The 23,464-nt window shown below is 39.8% G+C and overlaps 1 protein-coding gene across 5 annotated transcripts in view; it reads right to left on the bottom strand.

The window, feature by feature from the left end:
* NAV3 (neuron navigator 3) overlaps window positions 1–23,464 on the bottom strand; it is a 934,586-nt gene that overhangs the window by 176,295 nt on the left and 734,827 nt on the right. For all 5 annotated transcript variants that reach the window (XM_060245118.1, XM_060245119.1, XM_060245121.1 and 2 more), the window contains 3 exons: window positions 22,674–22,782; window positions 18,728–19,111; window positions 7,631–7,750 (listed from right to left, as the gene is read on the bottom strand). In XM_060245118.1, the coding sequence (XP_060101101.1) occupies window positions 7,631–7,750; window positions 18,728–19,111; window positions 22,674–22,782 (613 nt within the window). The remainder of the gene's footprint in view (window positions 1–7,630; window positions 7,751–18,727; window positions 19,112–22,673; window positions 22,783–23,464) is intronic.

Below are 23,464 nucleotides of genomic sequence, written 5' to 3'. Positions count from 1 at the left end.
TTTTGAGAATTTTGTTTCCACAAAGAGGTTTCAGAACTCTGTTCTTCCAGGAAAAAAAACCCTGTATTTAGCCTAAAACTGTGGGGTCCTGGTTATCTAGAAAACTGGTCCAGTGCAGTGAAAGTGTGTGCTTTTGGAACTAGGAAAACCCTGATATAATTTTAAAAACCCCTGTGAACTCACAAGATTATCCTGGGCAACCACTATCTCTCATATCTATAATATAGGTATACTAATGATGTGCTTACTTTACATGAACTTACATTGTGCTATTTAGGAATTAATGTGGTGATAGGGAGGGTAAATTGTACCTTATGTGGGTTGACAAAAAACATTGAAATGGCCCTGATTTTCCTTGCAAAAAATATTGGTTTACCTGGACCCTTAAATCTTGGGCATAAAGAAAGATAATTTTATCTGCTTTAAAAATATTATTCCAAGGAAATCTTTCAGGACTTGGTTGCATCCTGCTGACTCCATTGCATCTGCTATTTGTCCAATGAATATACTATACAGAACTTAGAGATCCATAGGATGTTAATAGCATCAGAATAGATGTTCTATGTCTGTCCTCTTTGTCTGTCTCTAAACTGTTCTACAACAATGTGTAACAGGGTTACATCAGCCAAGACCTCTCTGGGAACTGTCCCAAGGAAGTGTCATTAAGCAACTCACACTGCACAAGTCAATACTACAATTCCCAGAAAAGTCCCCAGTAAGTGAAATATTGGAACCTCTGTTTCACCAATGACTGTCATCTTTCTCTCCAGTCAGCAAGTACTGTAAATGCTAGATTCCCATTCTTAAAGCAGCAAAGAATTGTGTGATGAAGATGGCTAGTTTCTCTCCTGTATCCAGCATTTGAACACACAAGCCATTCATAGGCAGTTAATGCTACATCTAAATGCTCCCTTGTACAGGCTGATAACAGCAGATTTCTTCTTACGACATTTAAACCAAATCAAGCCAACAATTTGTAAATAAACCCTAACGTGACCTAACAGTCTTTCATCATTGCAATTTTTTCCATTTCCACTCATCCCTGATGCCTATTGCAGACATTTTATATTCTGTGTAAGCTAATAATATATATCTTCTTACAAAAATTAGTATATTTAGCAAAGCATTCAAAGGTTGTTTAGACATATTTCTAGATAAAGCACCTGACTGCTCCATCAGTTATTATTCTTCCCAGGGCAGCACATTATTTCCAAACTACACATGCCTTTAAAATCCAATAAAGCAATTTTTGCTTTAATGAATTTACCTACTAAGCAAACTGTAGTGGAGCCAACCATTTTATATTTGGGCTTTAGCCTGATATATATTCCTAGGTATAACTGTTCCAATGTAACAAAAAACAAAACAACCCCCCCCCCACACACACACACACTTTACATGTGCCATATTACATACAGCATGCAGGATTTAAGGGGAACAAAGGTCATCTAGTCTTTGCCTTCTATCTGGGCCATTTTTATTTATTAATATTACCCCCACCTATTATGGAACTCAAGGTAGCATGCATAAAGTTCCTGTGTGATCCACACACTAATAACATCCAGGTCTTCTTAGCTTCAGCAAGGTTGCAGTATTATGTGCCTGCAGGCTCTTGGGGATACTATCCATGCTATTATATGTGTCAAGTTGGAGACAGATGTACTGTATAATCGTGCCAATAGAACTAATAGCTTTTCCTATGAAATTTCAACTAAAGCAATCCTATTCCATGTTTTCTTCTTTTATAAAAACATTTTATTTATGCATGAGGTGATCCCTTTAGCATCTACGTAAATGTCAAATAGTATTTACAAACAATGTTTTTGTAAAACACGCTATTAATTTTGCACTTTTGATCTGGCATAAACAATCATATTAAGGTTTTTATTTATGTATGGCAAAGAAATAATAGAATGTTTTATGTTTTAGCAATTAGATTCAGATGCAATTAAATTTGTGTCTTCAAAAGGATACAAATGATGTTGTCTTGATACAGAAAACAAGATAAGTCTCTGGCTTATCAGGCTTTGTTTGGCCTGGGTCCTGCTGTGCACACAGCCTCATACGTGGGCCACCCCCGTGCTCCCGTAACTGGGGGGCTAGCTCAACTCATCTTCCTAGTCCCCTTCCACAGCAGCTTGGGGGCAAGAGGAAGCTTGCAACATGCAGCTGCTTTGCATTTTCCCCTGAGGTCTAGGCTCCCAGCACTGGCATGTGGGATCAGGCTGGGGAAGAGATTCACCCCCCATCAGTGTGGGGGTGTCTCCACAGCAGTGCACTGTTGGCTCTCCAGCCCACCCATGTTGGTTTTCCTCAGCAATCCCCCCACCCCAGCCGACAGGGCCTCACAGTGAGGACAGAAGGACAGACCACTCAGAGCTTACCAGGTGCTGTCCTTTACAAAGTTTATATCTCCAGTACCTGGCATTACATTTTATGGCACATGGCCTGGCTCAAGTGACATTTATATCTGATCCAGTCAATTTGATGCCAGCTTTACAGCACCTTGAGAACATTTTAAGATACCCAGTGCTTTTAGGAACAGCTGGTTGCCAGCTACTACATAAAGGACAGAGAAAGACAGCAAGAATCAAGACAACAGCAGGAATAAGGTTAAGTGTGTGGATTGTGGTGTTGTTGATTTTTTAATTTTTTAAAAAATTATTTATTTATTTAAGCACAGAGATTTCTCAAGTAGCAATGTGGAAAAGAAGCTTCCTATGGTACAGATATTGTGTTGAGAAGGATACACAGGCTAGAAAGCCATTTGTAGCCATCTATAATATATCCAAGACTCTAAAACTCTAGGAAGCATATTATTATTTTAACTTCAGGATTACATGGAATTGGTGACTAACCCATATTACCCTCTTAGTGCAGCAACCACCGCTCTACTTATTATTGCTGTGCATATCCAAATCCCCTAGCTATCAATCAAACTTAGTCAGCCTAAGGAGAATTGTACATTTCCTGACTCTTAAATCAAATATAGGTCACATAAAGTAGATTCGCGCAAATTTAACCTGAAGTAATTTGGTACAGGGTAAAAAATATCTTTCTGCGATATTAATGTCTAATTAGAGACAGACTATAGATCTGCTTTCCTCCCATAGTAATGAAAGACCAGGAAAAAAATGCTTATGCTGCAGGTATACTCCAGCAAGAGGCATCTCTAAGACGGCCTGCTGCACACATATCAATACTTTCTGAAATAAATGGGCCACAAATAAAACTGAATCTCCTAAATCTAAAATCAAAGAGAATCATCAAAATTAAAAGGAAATTAAAACCTAGCCTCCAAGCAAATAATTTATAACTATTGAAAAGCAAACATGGAAGTGAAGTAGAAATCAAGGATGCAAACGGAATGCTGATGTCATTAACACATTTCACAGCACCAGGTATGCAAAGATTAGAGCCATAAAGAAAATTACCTGCAGCAAATCTGAAAACATCTCTGCTGAAGTGCTGATGAGGTTTCATTGAGTAAAAAAATCTTTTGGACATTTGTTACATTATGAAATCAAATGCTCCTATTAAAATACTTCTGTATATAATAACTTTTAATTTACAAATGCCCCTTCAGAAAATGCCTGATTTTTTTTTATAACATCATAATCCGACTTGAGTTTCAACAACAACAAAAGGCAATAAATTAAGTAAATAAATAAAAATATGCTGCAGGAAGGAAATCCTACATATTTCTTTTATTGGGTATCAAATCAAAGTCTTCCTCACATTGCTAGATAATAGGGCTACTAACCCCTTTTACAACTATCTATGCTACTTCTCTGATCTCACAGGGTACAGAATTGCAGCCTCTCTGTTTCTTGAAAAAGGGGAGGGGAAGGAAGGAAGGAAGTTGAAGATACCTTAGTGAGACAGATCAACTAGGTGGATTATATTCCCCAAGATCTCCCTCACTTGTAATTAACTATCCATCCCCCACATGTATCCTCCACTTGTGATTAATTAAATCCATATTAGTGCATAGAACGTATCTTTTCCCTAGTTTTCTTGGCACAAATTCTGCATAAGATCATCAAAAAGTAATTTTTATTCTAAATTTTTGGCTGCAGTGTTGATGACCTTCATTTATTAATAGAACAAAGTTTGAGTCCAGTGGCACCTTTAAGACCAACAGAATTTTATTCAAGGTATGAGCTTTCATGTGAACACACACTTTCTCAAATACATTGAAATGGAAATCTCCATTCCATACACATAGGCAGACGGTGAACAACAAATTAACATACCCCATGATGAAGATGTTTTAACAAAGGTGAACAGTAATAACAAACTAAGTTTATAAAATCACCTTAGTTTAGATTTAATTCCTGGGTGTGGGGAAGTGAAGCAAATAAATATGTCAAAATTGGAGACAGATATGTAAATGTATCTTTTTAAATAGTGGAGTACTAAGAATAATTGAGATATTGTTGTCATGCTCATGTATTTATTTATTTATTTATTTATGATCCCTTCTCCATGTGTGAGGTTCAAAGCAACTGGCCCCATTAGCCATTTTAAAGAGCCTTATTAGGGGGTTTTTGTTTTAAGATTTTGTTTTTGACCAAATAATTGTTTACTTATAGCACTTTTACTTACTTAACACTGAGATGTTAAATGTAAATTTAAGTGTAGATTTAGGAAAAGAACAGGACATCTCCAAAAAATCTCTTAAAACCACACAGAGATAAATATTATTAGAGCAATTTATGGGGGCCAGTCATCCCTAGCAATCCAATGATGATCATTTGCTCTCCTTTGTAACAAGGCATCCAAACAACCTGGGGCAGACATCCTTTAGCTTCTGGGATAGTTCCCAGTGAGTAATGTCCATGGAAAGCTTCTAAGCAAGCTGAACTAATCTGATCCCCAGTGGTGCTCACAGTCTAGTCTAGAGGATGCAAATTGTCTTCGACCCAAACTGGAGTACTGACAATAGCGAAAAAGTTGCCTCAAAACTTGCCTGTTCCCAGCCCACTGTCAGCTGGGCCCATACCAAGTGACCACTGCAGAGCTATGAGCGTTGCAGAGATTATTCAACTTGCTTCTTGTCTTCTCAGTTTGCCCCTGCGTGCTACAGTGTGACCCCACCATTATGCCCTGCATCTGAGTGTAGCTTGCTACACCTGCATTTCCTGGTACCCCCATCTATGAACTACCCTGGGGTTCCCCAAAGCACTTCTCCTGTGAATAGTCCTGAAAGGAACACATGTATGATGATGAGAGCTTGCACAAAACATGGGCTCAGGAGGTTGCAGAGACAGACCATCTGCCTCTTTGAAATGTAATCTGCCCCCCCCCCCCGATAAGTATCAGAGTTATTAGCATCGTAGCAAGTCCCAGTATAGATATCTTCTTTCCTGGAACGTGCCTTTGTGTCTTTGAAGTGTAATTCTCCTTTAGTGACATTTCTCTGCAAAATACCTACTCTGTGCTTTACGGCCTCTCTCCTGGGCCAAACTTCCTTTAAAGTATAAACATTTCTCTGGGAAGCAGATTTATACTCCTCTTCCTGGGGCATTATATGGGTTACCAAAATAAATTAACTTTGAAGTATTAGTATCAGCCATCAACACTACATGCATCCTCCACGATATACCCAGAAGGGTGCCATCACACATTTTTAAAATCAGAGTTTTTAAACAGAGTTTGGGAAACTTCTCGGTCCTCTGATTAGACCCATAACCCTGCCCTAGACACCTCCAGTCTTTAAAAATGGCTGCCCAGCCACTATAGGGTGCCTGACAGAGTAGCACTCTCAAATTAACAGTTTGGGTCCCCTTTGTTCATTAACAATCAACCTTCTGAAGACTTCTGCACATCTGGATGGTAAATATCACCTCATAATTCACTAAGCTCTCCTTTTCTTTTATATCTTGTATGTGTGTACATTTGATTCCATTGGTATGTTGCATTTTTATTTTTATCAGTAATTGTTCAATAAAATTCATTTCCTATTAATTTGGTCTGATTGTTTTGAGAGCCCTCCTGGAACTGACCTTGGTATAGATAGGTATAGATCCCACCTGTTATATCCTTTTGCTAATTTCCCCACCTTACACGGAGACAGGCAATTCAGGTGACAAAACTGTCCATCTAAAAATCAACTACTAGCCTGGATTGTTACATCCGTCCAGATGTCAGCACAGTAAATATTCCCACCTTACAGCCTTGAAAATCACTGAAGCAGTGATAACAACCAAAATTTTTTCCCAAGCCAAGATGGTAGAAAAAAATTCTTAAAAGAGACAGAAAGAACAGAAATTTTCATGAATCTAAGAGAAATCCAAAACATATTACTGCAAAGAATCAAACAATTTTTGGTATACCTGTATAAAAATATTATTAGGGTTTGTAGAATCTTTCGGGCTCAAGTGCCATGTTCTACTGGAGAAAGTTTTTCTTCCAGGAAATGGTGGAGGTGGAGGTGGAGTTTGGGCCTGGCTGCTCAGCACCAGCCAGTATATATTGGACTCGTGCTGGCTCACCCTTCCAGGACAAGGCGGGGGTCATGGGGCTGACCCCAGTGCTTGTCTTGTTAGGCCATACCCCTTGCCATTCTAGTTCGTTCAAGTTGTTTCAATAAAGCGGCCCGGTTTATCCAACACATTGTGTCAGCCTCTTCATTCCGACTGGGGGGGCAACAAGCACCTCCAGTTCCTCTAAACATTCTACATGGAAAATTTGCTACACACATCTATTTATTACATCATTAATCTTAGTATTATTAACTTAGTATTTTCTGATCCACTCTATGGTTCTTTACTAAAATACATCCATTGGCCTTGCACCCATCAAAGAGCACAAAGAAATTAAAGCAAGAAGCAACTATTTATAAAAGTTGACTATAGTACTCTTCCTAACCACTAAGGACTCCTGGGAAGATAGAAGGAATTCTTAAAGTACTGAGACACAGATGGATAGGAATAAAGTCTTCGCAGACAGATAACACTTACCAAGTGCAGAGAAATATTCTAAGGATTTAAACGCCACAAAATGTCAATGTTTTCAATGTCAAGGGTGATAATTTTTAAAACAAGAGAAGAACCTTGTAATCTTAAAAAGTCACAGTTCATATAAGGTGTTTTAGATTTCTCTGCTGTTACTATGTGTTGCATCATTGAGTTTGCAGTTAATTCCCTTTCTGCTACTCAAATCTAGCTTCTAAAATATCTGTAAGATTAAAATTTATTAAGTATTATAAAGATTAAAAGTTATAAAAATTAACAATCTATCAATTGCCAGCATAACCAGGGAGCATGCTGAACTGAACGTCATCATCCCCAGTGGCTCACTGGTAATTTAAGGAGTGAGTGCATTAAAGAGCCAACTAGCCCCTAACTGTATTCATACTTCTCCTACTACCAGTCCACAAACTTATGGAGGTTTAAACAAGAATTCATCTTGGTCACTGTGTATAGCTTCTGATCAACAATTCATTTTAGGAATTATCTTTCAGGAATAACTGGCCATACATTCTAAGTTCTAACTTGGATTTTCATATCTTTATCCTCTATCCACAGATTTTGTCTTTGTATGAAAATGTTAAGCCCTGGTTTGGGAAATTCATCAGGACTCCAAAGACATTTGCAACTTTTTTTTAACCTTTAAGTAGCATTACCTGTCTGCATCCACAGTGACATCATGAACCCCTCTTTGAATGACATCTCGGGTGGCAGCTATATCTGGTATTCGATTCAAGCTTCTTGTATACAGGTTGAGCCCTCCATCTGTCATGTAACTGAAAATAAAAGTACAGTGCATCAGAAGAAAATGCTACCATCTGGTGCTAATTAATTATACAGTACCATCAATGCACAGTGTTGCTAATCTAAAGAAAGCAACAGAGCTCTTGTTCTGCAAAGTTTAAATTCTAAAGCAGAATTATGCAAACTTCTTCCAGTGGAACCTCACTGATTCAGGAAAGCAACTGGTTAAGCTTTGATGTAGTAGCAGAGCACAGTAAAATATCAGGAACATCTTCATCAACACACTGCAGGCCTCCACAGGGGGAAAAAAAGTCATTTATTAGCACTATAGTTTCTGCCACATCAAGCCCTATGGAAAAACGCTTCTGCAAGGAACTGGCAGTTTAGATATGCTTCTGCTCTGCATATCTTTTTGCAGTGGCATAATAATTTCTTTTTAGAAAGATCTGTCTAATTCATAACTTGTTATACTTTCATAAAATACTGAGATTTTCAGAGGAAATTAATGTTTACCTACTAGCTAGTGCATACATCATCAAAGGGTGACACCAGCAGGTAACCTCAGCACCATTTCTCTTCTGTTTAGTGAGACTTCCTTTGCTCTTGTTTTTCCATTTCTAGAGTAGGAACATATTTGTACTCTAATTTTTAAAAGAATTAGGAGTAACCCAGAGCAAGGCTATACAGTATTTCCTTCTGCAACAAACACTTCCCATTCCCAGATCCATGTTCAGAAATAAAATATTGTAGTCCTAGTCCAGATTAAGTTTGGCATGAACTGTTGCATCATCTTCTTCTTGTTGTTAATAGAATTTATAAAACTTCTTCCCCCCAAAGGGCTCAGGATGGTATATATCATTATCAAACATACAGGAATTAAAATATACAATAAATAATTAATTGCAGATAAAAATCAGTAAATCAACAAACATCAACTAGATAGTCAGTGGCATACATTGTATTTTTCTCCCTCAATAGACCAGACATGGTAAAGGCCCTGGTAAAAAGGCTGTGGTAAAAGGCTGTTGCTGTCCTCAACTGTAGCCCTGGTAGAATATCTCTGTCTTACATACCCTGCAGAACTGAGCTGGGTCTCACAGGGCATAGATGTCATTAGGCAGTTCCACCAGGCTGAGGCCAGGGCAGAAAAAGCCCTGACTCTAGTTGAGGACAGCTGGATGTCTTTTGAGACAGGGATCACCAGTAAATTTTGATTTTCTGAGTGCAACATTCTTTTGGGGAACATACTAGTGTTAAGCTTTTCATTGTTGTCAAAGTCAGCTCTTACAAAGCTTTATGAATTATTGTTTCTAATCATAAAATCAATCTTCTGCTTGATATTTTTACCTGGGTCAAAGATGGTTCTGAATTCCTGCATGATGAGAATTTTCCCAGGTATATTCTGTTCTGATTGTCTATATTGTGAAACAGAACTGTATACACATTTTTTTTTGGGGGGGGGGGGGAATCCATCATAAATACACATATGGAGAGATGTAATAACATAAGAACATAAGAGAAGTCATGTTGGATCAGGCCAATGGCCCATCCAGTCCAACACTCTGTGTCACACAATGGCCAATTTATATATTTTATTGTGTAAATTCTTAATGTATTTTAATTTTCGATTTATTGTTAGAACTTTGTGTTGTGAGCCGCCCTGAGTCCGCTTTGGTGGGGTAGGGCGGGATATAAATCGAACAAAATAAAAATAAATAAATAAATCTATACACACACACACACTGTGGCTAATAGCCACTGATGGACCTCTGCTCCATATTTTTATCTAACCCCTTCTTGAAGCTGGCTATGCTTGTAGCCGCCACCACCTCCTGTGGCAGTGAATTCCACATGTTAATCACCCTTTGGGTGAAGAAGTACTTCCTTTTATCTGTTTTAAACTGACTGCTCAGCAATTTCATTGAATGCCCATGAGTTCTTGTATTGTGAGAAAGGGAGAAAAGTACTTCTTTCTCTACTTTCTCCATCCCATGCATAATCTTGTAAACCTCTATCATGTCACCCCGCAGTCGACATTTCTCCAAGCTAAACAGCCCCAAGCATTTTAACCTTCCTTCATAGGGGAAGTGCTCCAACCCTTTAATCATTCTAGTTGCCCTTTTCTCAACTTTTTCCAGTGCTATAATATCCTTTTTGAAGTGCGGTGACCAGAATTGTACACAGTATTCCAAATAAGACTGCACCATCGATTTATACAGTGGCATTATGATACTTGAAGAAATTTTCAATGTTGGTCTTTATGTTTTTTGCAATATGCTCCTCATAGTCCCTTTTTCCTGCCTGATCACAGTCTTGCATTTGATTTGCCACAGCCTTTGTTCCCTTTTATTAATCTCACTTGGACTAGCTTTCCACCACTTAAAGGAGTCCTTCTTACCATTTACACCTGTCAGATAGTTTCTCTTAAACTAGAATAACTGGTCCAAGGTCATACCTTGAATTCATTATTGTAGCTTGTATTATTATTGTTGTAGTTGTATAATGAAAGTACAAATTGTAATAGGAATCAAAATGACAAAACGTATCAAAATATGCATCAGGTGTGAATCTACACAAAGAAAGTTTGCAAAAATTCATTGGGATACTGAACATATGACTCAGCAAAACTACACAACAAATAGTGTTTTATAGTGCAGTGTAGAAATTAATCTGTTGGAATAGGATCTGGGAAACCCAGGAAGATCTGTGCCATGAATTCAAGGTATGACCTTAGACCAGTTATGACTTTGGACTAGTATGACCTTGGACCAGTTATTCTCATTTAAGAGAAACTATCTGACAGGTGTCCTCTAAACAACCAGTTCATTAAAATTGAATAAATGGCATTCATTCAATCTAGCCTCCACATCTCATTCTCCACCAATATAATGACCTCTGACATTTGACTATGTATATTCAGACTCAGCCTTTTCCATGGGTTCTATTGAGAATGACCTATTCTAAAACCATCACACAAATTTGACCTCAGTGGGATTTTTGAAAAGTGAAATTAAGAGCTTTTAAAATAAATTCATATTTTGGAATGTGTTCTGCAGTGAATAAAGTTTGGATTATAATGTCTGTTTCAATAGAATCTAAATAAAATGGAGGAGAAAATCTTCCACACTTCAAGGTATTTTAATTTTTGTATGAGTAAATGCATTAGTGGAGAGTCTCAAACACATGAAGCAGGGCTGTCTCATAGTAATTGCTAATTACCGTTGGATTCCATCCCCAAGTGTTTAAACTAATTAAAGTGGGAATGAAAGAGGCAAAAGAGATAAGACTTGACATGCCTGAACGAAGCGTAAATTTTAAGTGCTTATTCATTCTTCTCTTATTTTAAAAATCCTCAGAAGCTATATTTAAAAATGTTCTGGCCAAGGCCACTGGGGCTCACTAATACTACGTCATTCTCACTGGATATGTCAAAAAAGACAATTTAATTTATTCTTGACTGTGATAAATTAATTAATACATTTTAGTGAAGCAATAAAATATTGTCATTGTTCAGTATATGCAAAGGAAAAATATTCAAGAAAAATATCAATAGAAATCTCAAAGTCTCACGTTGCCTTGAATATCTTCATGGGGAACACAGATGAATACAACATCTTACAACAGGGATCAGCATCCTCCAGCACAGCAGGATCTATTTTGTTGTTACTAGCCTAACATAGATTATATCAACTCCCTTCCAGGGAAAGAAGTTTCATAGTTTGTGTGCAGCAGCTAAGGGATCTGCTGCTTGAGGCAGTCTCTCATGTTGCACTGCCCCTGCGAACTCACTCAAGGAAACTCATCAAGTACACGCTCACAATGATGTAACAGGGTGGGCGAGCGGGGGATGAAAGAGTGATGGGCTGCACACAAGAGTGCTGCTGCACCACTGCTTTCCCCTGCAGTACGCTCTTCAGAGGCAATGGGAAGGCAACACTTGGCCATTTTCAACCCAAAAGCAACCAGGCACCACTCAAACAATATGCTCTTTGGAAACTTCCAAGGAAGCCTCTTAAGTGTGTACCGCACTGTGTAGTGCTTTCTCTGTTTCTGCTTTCAAGGCAAGCTCAGAGGAGTCCTCTGCAGGGGAAAGAGGGAGTAAGGGAGTGCCCCAAAGGCAGGGTAGAGCTCTAGGCAGCTGCCTACCCTGCCTACTCTCATGCGCTGGCCCTGGTCTTTCCAGGTCTAACACTGTTACAGAAAGGGAAATTTCTTTTTCAAAAATTCACTTCTTCAGATACAGCCACTGATTATTATTTATATACTGATTTCGCAACCAGAGTCATAAATAGCAAGATTGATTCTTATTACTCTGTCATTTAAAATGGTGTTTTCTCTTTCATTCTCTTTATAGATATATCAATGCACTCTTCTGTAACTTCACTCCTTTCTGTTATTTTATGTTATAGAATGCAGGGTGGTGATCTATCAGGAGGACAGAAGGTTTTGGAAAAACATAGCCTGCCTCTGAACATCTACAAAGTAAAATTCTAAAATTTTGCAGAACTTCCCTTTCTGATCCTCTGCTCTTTGACCAAAATGAAATTGATTAGAAACTGGAATTTATTAGAAATTGACTCCAATTCCATAAAAGAGGAAAATAAGTGAATAATTGGATATCAGGGGGAAACAGCCAGCGCTCGCGAAGCACTGGGTTTGCGGAGGGGGCGGGTGCTTCCTCCGTGCCTGTCTGCCTGGCTCCAGCTCTGATGCTTAAAGCAAGTGCCAGGATCGGAGGGCGGAGGGAGCGATCCTGGCGCTTGCTGTAAGCATCAGAGCTGGAGCCAGGCAGACAGGCACGAAGGAAGCACGCTGCCCCCTCCGCAGCTGGCACTCGCGAAGCGCTGGGTTTGCGGTGGGGGCAGCGTGGAGCGATCCCAGCGCTTGCTGGAAGAAGCTGGAGCCAGGCAGGCAGGCGCGGGGGAAGCGCTGGGATCAGAGGCGGAGGCAGCGGATCGCCCCCCCCCGGAGTAAGGTACCTTCGCTCCATAAGACGCACACACTTTCCCCCCCACTTTTTTTTGGGGGGGGAGTGCATCTTATGGTCCGAAAAATACGGTAATTTTCTCCCTTTCTCACAATATGAAAACTCATGGGCATTCGATGAAATTGCTGAGCAGTCAGGTTAAAACGGATAAAAGGAAGTACTTCTTCACCCTAAGGGTGATTAACATGTGGAATTCACTGCCACAGGAGGTGGTGACGGATACAAGCATATCCAGCTTCAAGAGAGGGTTAGATAAAAATATGGAGCAGAGGTCCATCAGTGGCTGTTAGCCATAGGGTGTGTGTGTGTGTGTGTGTGTGTGTGTGTGTGTATATATATATATATATAATTTTTTTGGCCACTGTGTGACACAGAGTGTTGGACTGGATGGGCCATTGGCCTGATCCAACATGGCTTCTCTTATGTTCTCTTAAGTCATTATATTGCCTTTCTCACTGTTCTTGCCTATGAAATGACATTTTCAATGCTATTCACCATGACCCCAACATCTCTTTCCTAGGTAGTAATAACTAATCGAGGTCCCAATTAAGACACTAAACTTGACAATGCAATCTATAGGAGAGTGTGGATTTAATCATTTCGGATTTAATCAGTCTTAATTGTACAAGGAGTTCAAAATGTTTCACACATATCTCAGTAACCCTTTCAAAATGTCTTTAAGGTACAGATGTAAGTTCCATTTTCACAACCAACTTATGGTGAGCCCAGGAAGATGCTTTCAAGGCAAGTGAGAAGCACAAATTCTGCCATTGCCTTCCTCTCTATAGTCTTCCTTGATAGTTTCCAATCCAAGGACAGACCCTGCTTAACTTACGAGTTCTGATAAGATTGTTTTTACTATACTGTCTTTCCTCCTGGTCCTTAGGGTAGGATAGTGTTACTATCCCCATATTGTAAATGGGGGCTGACAAATAAGGTTGATTATTATTGAGTTCATGGCAAAGTAGGGTTGCCAGGTCTAGGTTGGGAAATACCTGGAGATTTTTGGCAAGGAGCCTGAGGAAGGTGGGTTTTAGGGAGGGGATGGACCTCAATGGATTGCAATGCCGTAAAATCTACCTTTTATTATCCTCAGATGAACTGCTCTCTGTCATCTGGAGATAAGTTGTAATAGCAAGAGATCTACAGCAAGAGAACTACAGCCACCACCTTGAGGTTGGCAAATTAGGTAATTTCTGGTTCTTTTTTATCTACTAAACTGCACTGTAACAGCAATGGTGATCTTTTATATCCTTTCTTACAACAGGATATGCTATTATGTCGGGGGAAATAAAAATGCCAATTAAAATCCATATTGATTTGTATCTTAGGTTATGTTTCTTGTCCTCTCTCCTTAAACACATTTCAACCCTGGTTTGAATCATGCTAAGGATTTAAAATTTTAATAAGGATCTATCTTTGTCCCTGTTAGCCTTCCCTTCTTTCTGATTCCTAGAAGATGTCTCAGTTCTTTTCACTATGCTATGCCAGCCATGAAAGTCATGCAAACCATTAAGCTGTTTCCATTGCGGTTTTGCCTCTTCTGTACTGGATGTCAACCCAAGGATTGCTGCTCCCCTTTAAAGTGCAGTTCACTTAATACAGTATATATAAAATGCACATGTGTGAAAGTCAAAGACAAAAGCTAAGTTGAGCAGTCACGAAATCCACAAAGTTTGTTTGAACAAGCTCATTTTTTTTGTTTCAAACAATTTTATTAGTAACATATGGTAGTATATTCAATTTCTTACATCATTAATAACTACTTTTTTCCTTTATCCCATATATTACTTTCTACCCACTCTTCCCCCCGTTACTTGACCCCACCAGTGTACTATACTTAAAATATTAATATTAAAGGTACCTTTAATTAATAAGAACCAAAATTCATATCCTCCTCCCAATTACACTTATTCATTATCAAAAATTGTCCAATGTCCTTTTATTTTCCACTCTTTTTCTACATATCTTCTGAACTTTTTCCACTCCATCTTAAATGCTTCTAAATCATAATCTCTTAAGGTTCCTGTTAACTTGTACATTTCATAATTTTTACAATCCAATTCCATTTCTCTGGTATTTTTTCTTGCTTCCCCAACTGCGCATACAGTGTCCTAGCAGCTGAGAGCAAGTACCAGATTAAAGTCCTATCTTCTTTTGGAAAATTTTTCATTTGTAATCCCAACAGAAAAGTCTCTGCAACTTTGTTAAATTCGTATCCCAAGATCTTAGAAATCTCTTGTTGAATCATCTGCCAATACTTTTTCGCTCTTTCACAAGTCCACCACATATGGTAGAAAGAACCCTTATGTTTTTTACATTTCCAACATCTGTCTGGCATCTTATTGTTCATCTTTGCCAACTTTTTAGGAGTCATATACCATCTATACATCATCTTAAAACAGTTTTCTTTGATACTCTGACATGTTGAAAGTTTCATAGAGTTCTTCCACAAATATTCCCATGTGTCCATCTGTATTTCTTTATTTACATTAATTGCCACTTAATCATTTGAGATTTCACTACTTCATCTTAAAAGTAACTTATAGATTTTCAAAATTAATTTTTCATTATCTCCAGGCAGAACTTTTTCCATTTCTGTTTGAACAAGCTCATTTTTAACATACTTCAAGGGCTTTAAAGAAGCCAAAGAATGTTGCCACCTAGCAGAATAACAATTTTCTAAGAATATTTGAATTTAGTATCCACCCTGCTCAGGTGTTGGGTAAAATGGATAATATTAAAATACTCAGGTAATATTATACTATACAGCGGATAATATACAGATAAAAAGTCATACTATAAGTCATATGGGTGACAACTTGTATTTAAAATAATTAAGGCCAAGAAATTATCTGAAACCTAGGAATGACATTTATACGTTGGTAACTGTTCAATTTTTGCTGGTTCAGTTTATGAACTCCAATTGAAACAATGACCCACTAGTGAATTAAGCCTCCAGTGCACATCAGAAACAGCCATATGATTTTGAGGCCCCAATAAAATAGCACAAAAAGATTTAGGTGTTCTAAGTATTAATATACTGGAACACCTAAATCTGTCTGTGCAGTTTTATTGGCTGATACACATGTCATATAGGGTCAGAACTGGACATTAAGGAGAGATGGAGTTGTCGCTCTTTTTCTCTTTGCTTCCTCTTTACCACAATACCTTGCCTGAAAGAATGTTATTGCACTACATATTGCCCTCTCCCTGTCAGCTAAGGTTTAATGTGAGATAGTGACATAGACAATAGAATGACATCATATCATGTATTGTGTGTTAGTCGATGTTATATTGATGAGGGAACAAAGAGACATGACAAGGTGACAATTATTTGTTTCTTACAATGTCTAATTCTAACGCAGTATGTCAAATAATGTAATATATTATATGGAAATGAATGGTTAGAGTGATAACACTGGATAATGTACCACTGCAACTGTCGTAACAATGGACATACAAATGGGATAAAATGTTTTCCTTAAATTGCATAAGATTTTCTCTTACAACAGCAAAAAACAAATAATTGAAAATTTTGTTAAGGAACAACAACAATCATTGGGCTGGTGACTGAAATCTCCATGAACAGAGTTTCAATCAGACTAACCACCAAAGTTGTGAATAATTCTTCTGTTCTGACATTTTTAATAGTGCCTACATGGCTGCTGAGCAAGCCCAAAGAAATCCTTTGTGCTTAAATTTCATCCACTTCATTTCATCATCAAATCCTGAAAAGATATCAAATAGCATAAAAAAGTACCTCCTACTAGATAACAAACGATACCCTTCCATCTCCAAGAGTATTCCTGTGGTCAGCTATAACATTCACAATTCAGAAACTGCAAAAAAGTGTTACTCACATCAATGATAGATTGTGTGTGACAGGCAGGTATAGAAAATTAATGCCTGTAAGAAAAAGGCTTTGTCTGTTCCATATGAACCAGTCTGCCACCTATGAATTTGAGGGGGGGCAGTGGAAATGCTTCATAGTGAAATAAAAAGTGTGGTGTATAGGATAAAACATTTACATCTGAACTATTCCCATGTGCCAACGTCATTCTATTTTGGCATCTATGGAAACCAGCAGTAAATCCACTACTAATTTAAAAGCAAATGATTTAATCAGACCACAGTTTGTGATCCATAAAGCCAAACACAACCTTTCAACAGAGTATGGAAGTCCACCTAAATCTCAAGTTTTGCTGGCTGCGTAAACGTGGTAGTGGTGGTGGTGGTGGTGGGGAAATGGCTTAATGTAACTGGGAGATCAGTCTCAGAAGGTAGTTTTGGGGATTTCTGCTCTGCCCCATGACCATTGGCTTGTGGGTTTCCACAGGGATCAATCTTTATCTCCCATGTTATTTAATGACCATATAAAGCCACTGAGAGACATATGAGCTGTGATGTTACCAATATCCAAGGGCAGTGGTGCCTGAGGGCTGTGCCTGAGCACGGGTGGAAGTGAGACGGAGTGCGGCGTTCAGGTGGAGGAGGGGGTGGAGTTGGGGGCATGGCCAGGCTTAGGCGGCTTTCTGAGCAGTTTGGCCCATGACACGCCCACCTCAAGAGGCGCAACTTTACGCCCACAAAAATGGTGGCGTGCCCCATAGGCACTTACTGAAACCAAAAACAAAGGCCGCCGCCACTGCGGAAGCTCACAAACCCCTTAGGGAGTGGCGTGATTGCCTTGGCAATCCCCTCGCGCCTCGAGCTGATGAGCCCCCTCCCCAGCACCCAATCGCAGTATCCCCCCTCCTAGAAATACTTCCGCTCTGGCCTCACACAACTCAGTTGTTAGGGAAAGGAGCGCATGGCGGGAAGTTCTGCCTGCAAGCTCCCAGCCATACAGACTTAGAGTGAGGGACAGGCAGGCACGTTGGGAGTGCCATTCCACCGCCCCCCCACTCCCTCAGCTATTTCTTCCTGCCGCTCGGAATGGAGCCCCACCCACAGCAAGACTGCCCAGCGCGCGCCAGGGAGACTGTTTCACTCAGTTTCGGAAAAATAAAGTCTGAGCTATGCCCTCTGTGCGCAGTTACAAAGATGGAGGCTGGCTGCCCTAGGCCTGGTTGCTTGTGATTGCTGTTGGAAAGGATATAGGATTCCTAGCTCTTGGATATCTGGATATCTGAGGGTTGGGGTCTGGAGAGGGTGGGGTTGTTGTGTAGATCAAAAGGGGAAGAAGAGAATGATGTAAGCTGCTTTGGTCCACATTGTGGAGAAAGACTACCCTTTTCATAGGTAGAGGCTGCAGGGAGAGGGGAGAAGATGGAAAGCTGAATTCCCCTACAGAATCAATTCCCCTACAGAAAACAGAATCAATTCCCCTACAGAAAACAGTCACCTTGGCTGGATGGGAAAACGTTAAGGTTGAGGAGAGTGAATGCCTTCACTTGGGTGAGTGGGTGGGAAGACAGCAAGGGGGGCACTTGCTCAATACTTCTTTCTATAGCCCATTGTATTTTCCTTCACAACGAGCCTTATTCCTAGTTTACAATAAGGTTATATTTATTGTCATTATCAACCAATTATATTCTGATGGCATAAACTAACAAATTAAAATCCCCAAATAAAATACTGAATATAAAATTAGACTAAAATTGCTCCACATATGCTAATTATTGCCATTTAAAGACCAATTAAATACAAAGGCATTACAAGACTTCTAGGTAAGTCTCAGAGTCAGGCTACAATGGGCTTCCAAGAGAACAGAGTGTTCCTAGAGAGTCACCCAGCAAAAAATTAGTTTTTAATGTGTTCTTGTTTTGCCTTCAAGCAAAAACAGCAGTTAATGGAGCACATTTATTTGAGGGGGGGGGGGGGCGGTTTGGCCAAAATTCAACTGTTAAAAGTATTGTTAGAAAATAAACTATGCACTTTGGAGCAGTCTTGGTGATGTCCTTAACCATACTTTGTATTAGTATTTATACTGAGAATGTAATTATTAAGTAGAGCAGATTTGACAAAGTCCAGATAATCTATACCCAATGTATATGGATGAAGTAGATTAAAATCTTACCCACTGTTGATGTCATCAGTTCGGAGGCTCTTCCCAAGAATGTCTCCATCACTCATGTACCCTCCAACATCAACATCAGAGGAGATGTCCAAATCACTATTTCCTTTTTCATTCATTTCTATTTGGGATACATTCCCAAGGCGAGAAACAGCTGCACGGCGAAGAGGTGTGGTGTACATAAATCGAGATGGATCGGTATGTATGAAGCGACTAGCACCGCTGCGAGGGTAACCTCCACCCAGGGAAGGAGCATCACCTGCCTGGAGACGAGGACTAGCTTGTCCAAGTCTCCAGGTTACTGGAGAGGATCGGCTTGTCAAGCCTGGAATGCTTCGCCCATTCACTTCAGTTGTCACAGTGCTGTCAAACGTTGTCTCCAATGTGCTGTCAAGCAAAACAAAAACTGATGAACTGTGCTTTCTATAATTCCAAATATAGAAAAAGTTGAGAAAAGGCACACTGAGACAAAAAATGCTCATGAAAAATGATACCTATGTTTAAACTACTCAGATGTGGATTTTTTGACAGGATAACTTTTCTGATTTCAAGATCTGTAATACTTTCACAGAATAGATTTTTACTGTATTTTCTATAGTTGTCTTCCAGAAAAAAGTATGTCACTAAATATAAAGTTAGCAGAAAAATTAAAGTGCATTACTTTAGTGGGCAAAGGATCTCAGAACCCATGTTTCAAATGGAAATTTTAAACATCAACCAGATGAATGGTGGCATTTTAGACAACTTCTTTGTCTTTGGCTCTTGGACTGTGATGTGAATGGTTTTAGGATCTGAAAAAAATGTGAATTATTTTGTTACAATGTTGTCATTGTTTTGTTAATGGATATGCTGTGGTAAAATGTATATTCAAATGAGATGGCGGGGGTCTATGAGATCAAAAAAGAGATTCTTGTGCATACTTAATCATTCTATTAAATGTATTAATTATGCATTTCAAAATATTGTAATTTTAGCAACGTCCAATACAATAATAAAATCAGTTATAGAAGATCTATAAGAACTATAACCAACCATATAAGATCTATAACCAAATGATGTCAAATTCCACCCCAAAACAGTGTGTAAAAAGAAAGCTGATATTAAAACAGGAACAAGAAAGCTCAGATATAGGCCCTTTCTGCACATCCATTTCCTTCGCTTTCATTGTGAATCACCATCAGGAGTCCCCCCCCCCCTCTACATTCCTCTATGCATTTCGATCTCATTCTGTTGTTCTTTCTGCATTAATTCGCCGTCCCCCCTTCAGCTCCGAGTCGAGTTTCCAAGCCTTTAAAAGCATACACATTTCCTCAAACTTCTCCTTCCGTTGCAGACCAGTTGATCTCTTCTTATTGGTTTTGCACTAGGCATGACTTTTGAAATAGAAGATTAGGAAAGTAATTGACTTTGTCTGATTTGTACACAGGAATAGCCAGTTAGCTTGGTTAATTAAGATATAGTGCTATTAACAGTAAGGTTGTTGATATGATTCCCCATTTGGGCAATTTTGTGTTTGTTTGTTTTTTGGGAGGGGGGAGGTTTTCTTTTAAATTGACTCTAACTACAAACATTTCAAAAAAATTTTTTTGATGTGAGGATAATGCTGTAGCGGTGGCCTGTTTTTTTAAAAAGTCTAATCCAGGGGTGTTGAACTCATTTGTTATGAGGGCCAGATCTGATATAAATGACACCTTCTTAGCCCGGGCCACATCAGGTTGGGCCAGGTTATGTCAGGCCAGGCCATGTGTATACCTATTTAAGATTAGGTAGCAGAGATATAAACTGTATAAAGGACACAAACAAACAGAATTATTATTTAAAAAAACAAACAAACCCTTAAAACATACTTAAAATGATAGCACATATTGGTATTAAAGGTGCTTTCTTTCTATTTCTCTCATGGGATCCAGGGAACTGGGCAAAAGAAGCTCTGGCTCCTTCCTTCCTTCCTTCCTTCCTTCCTTCCTTCCTTCCTTCCTTCCTTCCTTCCTTCCTTCCTTCCTTCCCCAGGGGATCAGGAGGGAGAAGAAAGAGAGGCTTGGCTCAGAAGCTCTGCTGTTTGATTGAAAGAGTCTGGAAAAACAAGCTCTGCCTTCCCCTCTTCCTCCCCAAGGGAGAAGCCTCAGCCAATAGAGAAAATAGAGGTTTGCTCTGTAGCTCCTGTGCGATTGAGCAAGCCTTGCAAAGCAAGCTGTTATGCAGAAGGAAGCAAAAGATAGGGAGAAGGAAGGAGATAACAGCCAGTTGCTTGGGGGCCTGCTAGGAGCCTTCTGGGGGCCTGATTCAGCCCCTGGGCCATATGTGTGACACCCCTGGTCTAGTCCATCTCAACATCTGGTCTTCCCTTTTTGTTACTCATTTCCAAATAACAATGGAGGGGGGCACTCAGGTTGCAAAGCACTGATGTCTCCACCTCCCCCCTCATAAACCTTCTCCACCAAGCGGCTGCACAGCAGCCTCTCTAGCCAAGTGGTTGGCCTCTCACTAAACTTTTAAAGCAGTCCCTGCCAATGTTTTTTTTTTTCTCCAGCCATATTGGATTAGCATTAAACTCCTTGACTACTGATAAAGGGGAGGAGAATACTAATGGCAACCCCACAAGAAATTCTGGGAGAATTTCCTATTTCAAAAAAGTTATGCCTAGTGCATAACTAACCAATCAGGAGAGACCAACCACACATCTTGGTTTTGTCATTGGTATGCAGAATATATACTCTGTAACTAGGGTTGCCAAGTCCACTTCAAGAAATATCTGGGGACTTTGGGGGTGGAGCCAGGAACAAGGGTGTGACAAGCATAACTGAACTCCAAGGGAATTCTGGCCATCACATTTAAAGGGACAGTGCACCTTTGTAAATGTCTTCCTTCCAGAGGAAATAATGAAGGATAGGGGCACCTTCTTTTGGGGCTCATAGAACTGGACCCCCTAGTCCAATCATTTTGAAACTTGGGGAGTAATTTGGGAAGAGGCACTAGATACTATACTGAAAATTGGGTGCCTCTGCCTCAAAAAACAGCTCCCCCAGAGCCCCCGAAACCTCCAGATCAATTTCCCATTATACCCTATGAGAATTGATCTCCACATAGGGAATAATGAAGTGCTCAGCAGACATTTCCCTCCCCTGCACCGTTTCTGGCGACTCTGAAGCGAGGGATTGGCCTCTCTACTCACAAGTTGCTGCCAACTTCTTCAAAGTAACACAGACACCCCATTCCAAGAGGAAGCCTTTCAATTGGAGTCTGAAGCCTCCGGAGGGGGAAAGTAACATGGTCCTCTGGGGGCGGGGCTTCCCCCCACCAGCCAGCTGACTGGGGGCTGGAAGGAGCCTGGGAAAGTGGAAAAACCCCCGCTGGGACCTGGGGATTGGCAAACCTATCTATAATTCCCAACAGAAATCAGAGAGGAAGAAAAAAAGATGAAGAGCAGGCACAGCAAATAAACCCCAACCGACTCGACTTCAGTGAAAATCTTGGGATATCTGGAGAGATGGCATAGACATTTTTCAAATATATAGTAACAAAGAAGAAGACCACAAAATGTTGTACAGAAAAGGCATGGTAACTTTCTGTAAATGAAGTTTACATATATATATATAAATATGCTGGGAGCAGATGCTGAAGGTCATCCAAACAGGGCCTTCTGGCTAAAGATAATGTATCTAGTGGGAGGGCTTCTAGTGTCCTGGCCCCACTGGTGAACCTCCTGATGGCACCTGGGTCTTTTTTGCCACTGTGTGACGAAGTGTTGGACTGGATGGGCTATTTGCTTGATCCAACATGGCTTCTTTTATGTTCTTATGTTCTAACCATCTGTAGTATGTGGTGGAAGAACAAACCTCTTATTTTGAACTTCATTTACATCTTCAAATATTCTTATTATATTAAGTATGGAAACAACCAAGATATCTCACTATCACTACAGGCTACCAATCACAGTTTCAAGTAATACCTGTGGCTGATCTGAGTTCCTCTAAGACAGGACATAGTTTCTTCCAGATTCTGTCTCAGGTCTGCTATATTCTTTACTGTTCTCATTCTTCTTGTTTCAGGATCTTCCCCTGAAAGTATAGATAAAATAAACAGTATGTTATATGTATAATTCAAAGCCAAACCACAAAAACAACAAAGCACTCTGACCAATTTCTCACTAGCATTGATCTACCTCCAGCCTTCTGTTTCCTCAGCACAAGTGATTAATTTCCCACCAATTGTGCCACAGGCGCATTTTGACACAGGGCTCCCTCCAGCTGCCCATGTGGTTTTGTGATGCTGTGTTTTAAGGATTACAATGCCACATCGGGAATTGGAAGGCGGCCCATGTCAAAATGCGCCTGTAGAGCAACTGGTGGGAAATAGATTGCTCGCACTGGGTGGTGGTGGGGGGAGCCTGGGGGCAAAGCAAAACTAATGAGAAATCAGTCATTAAGTCGAATTATGCAAGTAATTACTTTTTCATGCTTGCATGATATGCATGACAGGGCCAATGTCAGGAGTATGTGCCAACTGTTAGATGTTCAAGCTGCTGCTGACTCCCACATCCCAGCACGGCAACTACCTATCTACAGTTCCATTACTGTATCTCCTCTGTCTCCTCCACCAAGAAATGTTCATAGCAAAGAGGACAGAATTTCCCATCTGCTCCCTATATCTTGGATCTGGAAGGCTTGGCCATACCAACTGTAATGTACTCAGTGACGAGACATGTTGAAGGCCACATGCTTTATTCAGTGGTACATTACA

This window comes from Heteronotia binoei, chromosome 8, assembly GCF_032191835.1.
Source record: "Heteronotia binoei isolate CCM8104 ecotype False Entrance Well chromosome 8, APGP_CSIRO_Hbin_v1, whole genome shotgun sequence".
Lineage (NCBI taxonomy): Eukaryota > Metazoa > Chordata > Lepidosauria > Squamata > Gekkonidae > Heteronotia > Heteronotia binoei.
Note: the sequence above shows the minus strand (reverse complement) of the source record. Positions and strands in the feature narration are given on the sequence as shown.